This window comes from Ursus americanus, chromosome 26 (genome assembly GCF_024610735.1).
Source record: "Ursus americanus isolate L20-20 chromosome 26, mUrsAme1.1.p, whole genome shotgun sequence".
Lineage (NCBI taxonomy): Eukaryota > Metazoa > Chordata > Mammalia > Carnivora > Ursidae > Ursus > Ursus americanus.
The window spans coordinates 23,199,871-23,212,196 of NC_142152.1; the positions used below are offsets into that span (position 1 = coordinate 23,199,871).

The following is a 12,326-nucleotide window of genomic DNA, read 5'->3' on the forward strand; positions in this document are numbered from 1 at the left end:
AGACAGTCCTTCTGTTGGATACTCTACAACCATGGTTTACACCTTGATGAAGTTATCCGATATCTTACTCTTCTAGATTAAGTTCCAAAAAACTATATATTGCTGGAAGGCTTGAAAATGGGAAAATCTGAGATATGCCACCCCTGTATATACAGTCAAATGATGATTATCTTCCTGCTATTTTTTTTCTCCTTAGTGTATTACCATAGTTACTTGCCATTTATATCATCATAGGCTAACAAGATTACTTGTATTCAGCCATTACCCCAGCTAAGATGAAAGCTCCACAAAGTAGGAAGTTCTGTTTTGTCCATCTCTAGATCTCCAGTCTAGAAGAGGACATGGAAACACAATAGGCACTCAAAAACAATGTGTTGAATAAATACGGCCAAATATTGACAAATATGGACATAGCAAATCTGCCCTAATGATTTGGAAATGAATACTGCAAATGATGTAGTCTCCCAAGAAGACCGTGTTCTACTGTGAGTTGGCCAGGGGGTTGGTGAACTGATGTGTCAGCCTGAGGTATTACATAGGACCAAGCATTCATTTTAATAATACTCTAATAGTTTCAAAATTACATGGAATTCAATTCCAGTGGCACTATATTAACCTGGCCAACTCTAGATTCTACTGTGCAAAATGGAGAGTTGTGAGATTTCCCACTCTTAATTCTCTTTTTGCTCATTGAAGAGAGATCTTTTAATTCATGTCTTATGTGCATTGAATTCAATGTCTGGCACTGCCACAATTATTTTTGTACTCCCATTCCATAGCTAACTCTGCTTAAGTGATGTTGGACGTAGCTGATCTCTCTCTCTCTCTCTCTCTCTTTCTCACACACACACACACACACACACATATGATATATACAACATGTATATGTATCAAAAGTATTCTGAACCAGATCTGTAAAGATCTTTTGAGACATATGTTTCAGAACATTGCTGATTTTGTACAGCCTTATTGATTTTGGAAGCAGGATCCCAAGTAGGAAAAAAAAGGTCTTTAATATCTCTGTAAGGAAAAAGAAATTTTTTTATATATTACTTCCATTTCCTCTGTTATGAAATAAAAAGGTTTGAATTCAGGTAAATTTTATATTCTTAACTGTAAAGTTTTGTTCAAGTCAGAGAAAGTAATCTTACAATTTCTATGCTATTTTTTTTCTGTTAAAGTGACAGACTGATTCTCCTTTAATTAGTCAATTGGACTTATGAAAATTTCTTCACTGGTTTGACTTCTCTAGAAAATTTAATTTATATTTCCAGAAAATTTGATTTTGGTTCATGTTGAAATAATGGCTCATCTCTTTTTGGAAAAAAAATGTGTATAAAACAAAGATTTGTTGAGCTGGTGCATTGCAAAAAAGTTAACAGGTAGAAAGTGTATTCGCTTTTGCTGAGCTGGAGAACTTGCTTCTTTGGTCTTGCTTTGGACAGTACTAAGGTAATCACATTCCAGTGAGCACGGCTGTGGGTAGAATAGTTCTCCTAGCCATTTGGGAATCAGAACACCAACAACTAGCATGGAAAACACAAGGACAGGCATGCAGTCAGTTGTATCCCTTCACTATATCAGTTCAGTGCTATTGTGTAACAGCATTCTAGAATAAAGCAAAGGTGATGACGATACAAATCCATTCACTCCAGATCTGTACCTGCAGTCAATCATCCTTGTTGATGATTCAGAGATATAACTTTATTTAAATTTTAGTAACCAGATATCAATAATAGAGCAAATGTATTCTCTGGAATACTGGCAAGAATATACGACAGAGAAGCAGGAAGCTTTGGGCAAAAATGACAGTCTCCAGAGTAGTGTTGTCTGTCTTTCAGAATGAATAGCATAGCTGGATCAGAATACCAGGGTCCATCACTGAACATAGTCTGCCCATGACTGCTGTGAGCCATGCTTACCATCAAAGGTATTAACAGAACCTCTGACTCTGGGGTTCTTGAGGGTAATCTTTACCATGATTATAAAAGTAGACCCATTGTGTAGGGAATTTGAGAATAGAAGAAAGCAGAATGTCTACTTTATTTCTCTAATCAAAGTAGACTTTATAATGAAGATGAATACAAACAAAGTGCTCTAATTAACACTTCATAATTACATTCCATTTTACAGTTTGCAGTTTTCTTTCAAATGTATTATATGATTTTTAAAATATTATTTAAGATTAACATAAGGGAAAGGGGAGGTCAGAAAATGTGTGGCTTTCCCAAGATACATGCCCATAAGAAATGGAGCTCGGAGTGGAATATGGGTCTCCTGACATCTAGGCTCTTCCTATTGACCATGCTACCTCTGATATGGGAGTATCCTCACATGAAAGCAATGGGCCATCTCTAGACACCAGGGAACTTGAAACACACACGTGTGCACATATACATATAACATTCATTAAGCACCTTTTAATATATTTGGATATTTTCACATTCATGCTTCCAGCTTCACCTTCGTGATGGATTCCTTTTTGCAGCTCATTCTCTGCCCTTCTCCATTCAGCTTTGAACCATGGAAGATTATCCTATACGGATTGCATTAACAGGCTCCTTTGACTTCTGCATTCCAGTTGAGTTTGCCCAATGGGAAGCACACAAGAGGGGGTGAGAAGGAACGATGACAGTGAAGTCTGAATTTTTAATTTTGTCTCTCTCCCTGTGAAATGACTACCAACTGGCCCTTTGACCTAAGGTTACCGCTCTTGTGAGGCATTTATAACTCTCTCTCTCTCTTCCTCAGAGTTCTGGCAGTTGACCTTTCTCTCGTTTCTTGAGGCCAAGGGTAGTAATGGAAGTTGCTCTTAATAGCCTTGAATACCGCATTACCCCTTGGAAGGTTCCCTATCTATGCCTTACCTATACTTTTGTAAATATTTACCTTTACTAAACTTTCATAATATGGCACAATTTGAGTGAGCTATCTCTTTGCTATTAGTGTCCTGACTGATTCAGTTTTATTATTACATGTTATAGATGGGGAAACTGAGGCCTAAGAATGTTTCACAGTTAAATAACATGAAGATATAGGATTTAACCCCAGTCTTCTAACTCCAAGCTTATGCACTCACAGTGACAGCACACTGAACAATGTTTCTGAATAGGGAGGCTAACCTATATGTGTACTTACAGCTCTGCATAATAGAGCTTTCTTGAGTGTACTTAGAGAGCAATTCTCAGAAACATACCCCTGTCCTTTATAAATATTATGTGTTGAAATTTCATAACATGTTTAAAAGATAGAGCAATACCAATAGTGACTGGAAGAAAATTGGGTAAGATTGCATCTGGTCTCTCACCACACCATTCTGTCTTCCTTGTACCATCACTTAGCTTGAAAAGTAAGTCTGATCATGTCACTTCCTGTGTAAAACCCCGCTATATTGACTAATATCAAAACCTCCTAACTGTGATCATTCACTCTCTTATAATGGACCCTCTACGTACTCTTTAGTCTTAACTTTTACCACTCCAACCCAAATACTTGAGCCCATATGGAACCACTATTGTTCTCAGCTGGGGTGATTTTTGTCCCCCAAGAGTCATTTGGCAATGTCTGGAGACATTTTTGGTTGTCATGACTAAAGGGAAATGCTAATAGCATCTAGTTGGTGGCCACCAGGACTACTTCTAAATATCTTACAATGTGCAGGGCACTTGCCACAACTTAAAGTTATCTGGTTCAAAGTGTCAGTACTGTCACAGTTGAGACATCTTGTTCTACATTAGGCACATCGAACTCGCCCTGACCATTAATCAGATGCTGTGATATATGATTTTATTCTGTGCCCTTGTCAGTTTTGCCCCTGTACATACACGCTGTTCCTCCAGCTGGAATGCCTTCACACCCCTCCCTTTGTTGTTCGTTCATTCTGTCTCATTCTTGAAACAAGTTATACCCCTCCTCCCTAAAAACTCTAGGCAAACACGTAGACACTGAGCTGAGTTCCCCCAGCACTTTGTTCATTCTTTAGTATAATAATTTACCTGTTTGTGTCTATAATTCCAACTAATTATAAGCTCATTAAAGACAGAAGCCATGTTACTCCCCGCATTTCACCACAGTGTTTGGCACATATTAGATCTTAATCATTGAATGAATGAGCAAATATTTGTGCAAGCAGTGGCTAGATTTATCCTGATGAATAGTGTTATGTTTAATTTTTATAAATTAAGTTACATTTTGAATTCAGTAGGAAAATTTGCTATTTAAGAAAAGCTGAATGAATTCTTTGGTTGAATGAGCACTTTCTTAAAAAAATTATACATTAATAAACTGGAATTTTTGTATCCCCTGTTACCTTTCCTTCCTCCCTTCCTTCCTAATACTAAAAAATATGCACATGTACATACCTGCTTTTCTTAAAGGGAGAAGTCTCCATCAAAATTTTTTGTCCTAGCTTTACAGTGCTCTAATTTTGGGGGGGAAGAGAAGCCCATATGACTTATGTATTGGCGGCATTTTGAGAATGTGAAAGGTTAGTTCTTTTCAGCCTTGTCCACAAGAGGGAGGATATTGCCCTACAAACATTTTGTTGATTCCCCAGAACTGTTGGCTACTGTTGGGTCTGCTTGGAGCTAGAGATTTATGTTGTTCCTGCTGCTGCAAAATACAGAATTAGAAGCTGGCAGGCATTCCTGTATAAATTTGCACACTGTTTAAGATCAGCCCAGTTTGGGTGGAGAGGAAGCAATCTGTGTATTTGGGAGGTTTTGTCAGAATAAAACACACTTAAGGAGTGTGTAAGGCCAACAGCTGCATGAATGAGCAGGAGGATGTCTTGAAGGTACAAAAAGAGAAGAGGATGAGGGAAGTGATTATTTAATAGTACTTTGTGTACAAGGTTGACCTTGAAAGGATCAGTGGGAGGATGGTAGGGAAAAATTGCCCGCCAGAAATACCCTCTTTCGAGTTAAACAAAAAAAGAGTATACCAGTTAAATAATCATTAGCCTCAGGTAAGGAAAGAGGTATAACTCAGTGTCAAAAATCTCAAAAAGTAAGAGAAAGATAAATGATTTGGAAGTAAAGCCAAGAGGAATGGCCAAGCAGGATGAGGCTGCCAACCCGGCCTGTGCTCCTCAGGTATGGTACTGTTTAGTTGATAAAAATACTGAAAATTATCCCTAATACTTTTATAGAGGGAAAAGAAATAGATTGAGTAGACGTTCTTATCTTGTCCCACTTTTGAGTGAAGAATAGTGGAAATGGCAGTGTATGGGGGGGGAATACATGCGCCAGAAACAGACAGTAAGACTGAGAATAAAAAGATAAGTCACAAGAACTAAATGGATCAGAAGTCCAGATGCATCCCCCTCCATTGCCTTGGGACACACTCTGTAATCAGGTAGGGTGACTTCTGCTCCAGGCACTTAACAAAAGTTTCGGAAATGAGAACACAGCATTGGCGGCTAAATGAAGGTTATACACAATCTTGCCTGAGCTCTTCATCTCCCCTCATTTTTTCCCCATATTTTACCATGTCTGAAGCTACAAAAAACAACTAGGTAGAACTAAAAATACAAAGCCTTTCAAATGTAGATGGATCTGAAAGTCAAGTCTGTGTACCTATGTCTGAACAATTAGAAAATCTAGACAGAGTCACCTGAGTATGTATAGGAAAGTCAATGCAAGTATGCAATGCAAATATGAAACAGCAGAAGAGATAAAGTAAAATAAAAATAAAGGAAGTGATGTATCTTAGAAAAGTCTAAGAATTTGATCTAGAAGAAAATAAAGGACAGAAGAATTTCCCATGAGCTATATTCTCTAGCTCATTTGCAGTGTAGAATAACTTAAGAAATCTTAGCGCTACAAGAATTCAAAGGAAAAATTTAAAACAAATTAACTGAGTGAAAGGAAAAGGGAGATTATAGATGGAAGAGAGAAAAATGTGAGAGCCAAAACAGTGCAGTCACATAACTAATTTGACAGAAGGGGCAACTTCTAAGTACTAGTCCCTATCTGAACATGAGGCAAAATCTTACACTCTCTGAACTGCAAAAGAAGTCTCCAATTCACACATATCTAACAGAGAAAGGATAAAAATTAACTGACTATAGAGACTTAAGTATAATATTTAACCAATAAGTGGCTTATCCTGACCCAGGGACAACACCTAGGAAGTCAGGCTAAAAGATAAAAACGGAGAAATATCTGAGCAGGGAAATCAGAGCCATCACACTGCCTGGAACATATAAATCACAAAATTCATTCAGCCAAGGCATTAAACAAATAAACAAAAGGACAGACTACAGGAGCTAGTCCTGGTGGTGGTAGGTGGGGGAGTGGGGAGCAATATACAGACTTGCTAGAATCTATTACCTAAAATATCCAGTTTTCAACAAAAAATTGTGAAACATGCATAGCAATAGGAAAGTGTGACCCACACACAAGAATATATGCTGGCAATGGAAACTGCCTTTGAGGGGCTCCAGATGTTGGACTTAGCAGACAGACTCCACGGATGCTGTTATGTTAAATATGCTAAGAGGATTAAGGAAACTACACTTAAAAGGAAAATAAGATAATGCTCAAAGAGTGAGTATTAGTAAAGAGATAAAATTATATAATGTTATTTTCAACTTCAAAATTTCCATTTGGAGATATTATATACATAATACATAAATTTGGAGTTGAGAAGTGCAGAAACCCAAACAAAAAATTCAGCAGAGTGGCTCAGCAATAGATTTGAGTCAGCAGAACAAGCAGTAGACTGGAAAACAGATCAATAGAGATTATATACAGTCTGAATTGAAGAGGGAAATGAATGAAGGTAAACGAACAGAGTGCCAGAGAAATGTGCGGCACCTTTGAATGTCCAACATATGTAAGAAGGGAGTACTGGGAAGAAAGAGAGAAGGGGGCAGAAAAAATATTCAAAGAATTAATAACTGAAAATTCCCCAAATTTAATGAAAAACATGAATCTTCACAGCAAAGAAGCTGAATGAACTCTAAGTAGGATAAATTCAAAGAGATATACACTCAGACCCATTATAGTAAAACTGTTGGAAGCCAAAGATAAAGAAGAAATCTTGAAAGCAGCAAGAAGAGAATGACTTGTCACATACAGGGGCACTGCCATGAGATTAACAGTTGACATCTCTTCAGAACAGTGGAGGCCAGAGGCAGCAAGACAACATTTGATGTGCTGGAAGACACAGAAGTGTCAGCCACAACCCCTATATCCGACAGAGCTGTCTTTTAAAAGTGAGGGTGGAATAAAGACATAACAGGTAAACTCAGAGAGTTCACTGCTAGGATACCTGCCTTCTAACAACTACTCACTCCTTTTATTCTTCATGCTGAAAGGAAGTGACAGCAGACAGTAATTTGAATCTACATGAAAAAACAAAGCACTCCAGTAGAGGTAATTATGTAGGTAATGATAACAGACAACATAATTACCCATTTCTTTTTCTTTTTTCTCTTAGCTGATTTAAAACACAATTGCATAAAACAATATCTATAAAATTGTATTGTTGGGCCTATAACATATAGAATTGTGATATATTTGACAATAAACCGCAAATGAATGAAGCTATATTGGAGAAAGGAAATGACACCAGATGGTAACTTGAATCTGCAAGAAGAAAAGAAGAGAGACAGAAATGGTAAATAATAAGCTTAATTAAAAAAAAAAACACAACTCTATAAATATATTTGCGCTCTCCTTTCTTCTCTTTGCTTCTTAAGAAGACATATGTTTATTTTTTCTTTAATGATTTAATTATTTGAGAGAAAGCGTGAGCCGGAGGAATAGAGGGGGAGAGAGAGACTCTCGAGCAGACCTCCCATTGAGTGTAGAACCCAATGCTGGCTGGAGTTCATGACCCTGAGATCGTGACCTGAGCTGAAATCCAAAGTTGGATGCTTAAAACACTGGGCCACCCAGGTGCCCCCAGAAGACATATATTTTTAAAAAGCAATCGTTACAACAAAGTATTGTTGTTACAGACATAATGTGGGTAAGAATAACAAAATAAGGAGGAAGGGAAGAGAGCTATGTAAGAGTAAAATTTCTGTATCTTACAGGAATTGAGTATAAATATGAAGTATATTTTGATAAGATGTATTTTGTAAGACCTAGAGCAACCATTAAGAAAGTAGCTCAAAAATATAGCAAAGAACCATTAAATGAATGAAATTAGTATGCTAGGAAATATTCATTTAAGCTGAAAGGAGATAGTAAATAAGGAAAGGGGAACAAAAGAGGGGAACTGTGTGAGTACTATTATGTGGGCATCCTGTAATGTAGTCTTTCAAGACTCAGTAGTCCAACATGTTTCAGGTTGAATAACTTTCCTCGTTCAGACTCATTTCCCCCCTCAAAGTATTACTCTATTCATGGTATTCCTTGTGTTTGAAATCTTTTAAGCAAATTAATAAGATTCCTGGAATGGATTTTTTTTTTCAGCTGATTCCTATATTAAATTTTCTGCTTCATCACACGCCCCTTAAAAATATTAGGTTTATCATAGAACACACTCACAAAGGTGCACACAAAGGTACACACTGAGATACACACTTTTTTTTTTTTTACCATTAGCTGTTTAACTACATACTCATCTGAAATTTATTCTCTGATACTACCAATATTGACATGAAGATGCGTTCACTTATACATACATTCTGGCACTACACATATCCAGAGGGATAAACGTGACCATTACTTTTGGATTGTTTTTAGGTTGAATACATCAAAACAACCACTTCATGGCTCACTTGAATAATCTCTTTTAAAAAGGAGTGTACATATGTGTGGGTGTGTACAGTAGAAGGTACATAGTAATAATCAGTAGTGTTCATAATTACACAAACATAAAGCATTGTGCATATTCATATATAACACATTTAGAAATATATTATCTATATTTATATAATTGTGTATGTTCATAAATAATATACAGCTTTAAATAATGACATGTATGTATCTCTCTCTCTCTCACTCACACACACACACACACAGACACAAACACCACACTCTACCATAAAGCATTATAGATATGCTTTCAGTGCTTAGAAGCATGAGTGTGCTCCTGGCATAGCCCTCTGACAGTTTGGCAGAATGGTTAAGGATATGGCCATAAGAATCAAACTGCCAGTGTTCAACTCCCAGCTCTGCCGCTTGTTAGCTGTGTGACCTGGTATCTATAAAATCTAATAATGATATTGTCTTCCTGGTGGTGTTCTTGAAGCACTACATGTCTTAATGCATATAAAGTTCTAGAAGGCACCAGGCAAACAGGAAGTGCTCAATAAATTTTAGCTATCATTTTTGTCATCTTCGATTCCGCTCTTCCAGGAGATAAAATAGTTTCTTTCACATCTGGAGCATGTGTTAAATTTAGATTATATTTCCCGTATAAGAATACGTCTTCGTAATATGTCTTTTATTGTGATAGTGTCTGCAACTCTTACACCTTTATTTGTGATCTTTTTAGAGTTTGCAGATGGTAATGTACAGCTATTAGCATGTCTTGGGTATTACCCCGGTGATGGTTGCTTCTCAGGAACGAGCAGATGTATTTATATTGCTTTTCATGGACCTTTTGTGTGTTGTGTAAATAGGGTGGCGATATGAAGATGACATAGACTGTCTTGAGTACCTTCCATGTGCTTGGCCTGGTCTCTTCCCATTCTGATTTCTTTTATACATGAGGGCCGAAGATGTTTGTCTCTTTTGTTCACTGTTATATCCACAACACCTAAAAAAGTGACTGGTACACAGTATCAGAAATGAACGCATCATGGTATTTCACAATCTAAAACCATTCACTTCCCAGTATCTACCCAAGTCCATTGATTTTATTGTAATCTCAAATAACTGTTATATAACTACTCAGGATATGCTTGCTGCTTCTGTTAAATTGAATAGTTTGTTTTTGTCTGAGCTTCCCCCTTCTTTTTTCCCTTTATGTGTATAGAGATGTTATTTTATCTACGTCAGTAGATAAATCTGATGCCACCACCTCTTTCATTACAAACTGAGAGCATCTCAAACTCTACCCCCACTTCTCTACTCACCTGCCACAGTCTCTGTCTCCTGAGTGTCCCTGGCTTTACTGAGATATATTTCCTGGGTCATTTAACCATTTTTATGGACCTTTTCTGTTTCACTTTTGAACCCTCCATATACATGTAGGTAGGTAGCAACTATTTGGCAACAGCAAATACTTAATGAAGGCCTACTCAGTGCCAGATACTGAGCCCAGTGGCAGGTTGGCTTCATAGGAATGTGAGTGATATTCTCTTTCCATGTTCTCTAAAAATATTTGCTAAATAAACAATTGAACAAATTCACGTTTTGAGCAGCACGGTGTTGCAAAAATAAACAATTGAACAAATTCACATTTTGAGCAGCACGGTGTTGCCCTGGATTTGTACTGGACATAATGGCTTACAATCTGGGGTGTCTGACTTCAAGATGTTAACATCTGCCTCTAAGAGCCTTGGTTTTCTGTTTCAGATAGGACTAGTAGATCTGCATGGTAGCATTAAGTGAGTTAACATAATGGGGTGGAGTGGGGGCGCTCCTAGCTGAAGTGCTTGGGCTAGAGAAGGCATCAAACAAAAGCGAGTTTCTGCCTTCCTTAGGTAAGTGCTATTTGAATAAAAGTAGAATTACTGGTTCTCAGGATGTCATTATCTTTTTGTGGTGGTTTTTCTAGCTCTCGTTCTGTAGATCCTCTCTGAAGGAGTCAAGCAAACTCTTACAGTGCCTAGTCCCTAGGGCTGTTTTGGGACCAGGCTGGGCTGCTGCTCTTTCCTCCTAGAAGCTCTGGCAAATGTCTGTTTCCCGTGGTGGTTATAAATTGCTGCTTTCCTCCTTTTCTTCATGAAATACGTTCAGGGGTCTAAGTTTTGTTTAATGCATTTCTGTTTTGTCTATAACACGGGGGATTAAGTCACTACTATTTGTGGGGACCATTTTCACGTTTGTAAAACATCTTCACACCCGTTATTTCATTCGGCACCCTTGATAAGTCTGCGAGTAGGCCAGGGCAGGGACCTGTGCTGTGGTATGTCTTTTAAGGGCAAATAAGAAAATAGAACCTCAGAGTTTAAGTGGTCTTCCCAAGGTCACATAGCTGAAAAGTGGGGGCACTGGAGGTCTATCCAACGAGTCACCTGGCTACGAATTTTGTGCCCTTTCTCCCCCACTGTTCTTACCCCGGATGCAGAGGGAAACTCTGATATCCTTCATCCTGACAATCTCCTCCATTCTTCTTGGCAGAGGCGTCCATCTTGAGCTACGACGGCAGCATGTACATGAAGATCGTCGTGCCCATGGTCATGCACACCGAGGCAGAGGACGTGTCCTTCCGCTTCATGTCCCAGCGAGCTTATGGGCTGCTGGTGGCTACCACCTCCAGGGACTCTGCGGACACCCTGCGTTTGGAGCTGGATGGGGGGCGTGTCAAGCTCATGGTTAACTTAGGTATCGTATGAAGTACCCTCTGCCACTTTGTTTGGGCTTGTCTTCCCTTTCTTTTCTGATTTTCATTGGTTTGATTGAATTCTTTGTTTGTTTCTTAAAAGTTAGCTGCTCACCTCTTGTTTGATAGACCAAGGATAAAACCCAACAGCAACAAACACCTTCTCCTTGTTTCTGCATGAGGTTTTGATGTCAGTTTCTGGTTTCTGACAGTGGTGGTTTTTATTTTATTTTATTTTTTTTTTTTTCTTACTAGACTATTTGTTTTTTAAGTTTCCTTTCTTGGTTTTTTGGAACCGTTTAGCTTTGTGTAAAACACGCTACTTTGGTCCATCTTTTGATCAATCACATTGCCATTAAGTCCAACTCCTTGGTCACCACTCAAAACAGTCAAAGCTGAGGGCAGAAGTAAGACAGCAGATGGAGGCAAAACGGGCAGTTGGGGTTGGAGAGAACTAAGCTTTGTGAGTAGGAGGAGAGCTGCGTTGTTTCTTTCTCCACAAATGGGGAATTCTGGTGGCACTGGTATTTCTTTGTACTTTCTCCTAGCGGGCAGGGCAAGTCAGATTGTTTCTGTTGTCCCATTGGAGAAATAATTCTGTAAGTTTATAGAGTCTCTGACATGTGGAAGGAGAATGTGGCCCCTGCTATGTACCCCCTTCTTGCTTCCTGACATTCGTCCCCATCGTCTAGCAGCCCCTTTTATTAAGATGTCCTGTCACACTGTTACTCACCAATTCCTCTGTCCTCCTCATGTAATACATCTGAATTTTTCCTTAGTATTGAAAAATTACGACAATTTCAAATTTGCAGCTTTATTGGGAGAGGAGCTGTTCTTCCACTATAATTACCTGTAATAGATACTTTGGAAACTCCCCT

At 38.3% G+C, this 12,326-nt stretch overlaps 1 protein-coding gene across 2 annotated transcripts in view; it reads left to right on the top strand.

Moving 5' to 3' along the window:
• Positions 1–12,326, top strand: part of NRXN3 (neurexin 3) — a 1,516,445-nt gene that overhangs the window by 571,555 nt on the left and 932,564 nt on the right. For both annotated transcript variants that reach the window (XM_045807717.2, XM_087856158.1), the window contains exon 7: positions 11,247–11,450. In XM_045807717.2, coding sequence (XP_045663673.2) covers positions 11,247–11,450 — 204 coding nt within the window. The remainder of the gene's footprint in view (positions 1–11,246; positions 11,451–12,326) is intronic.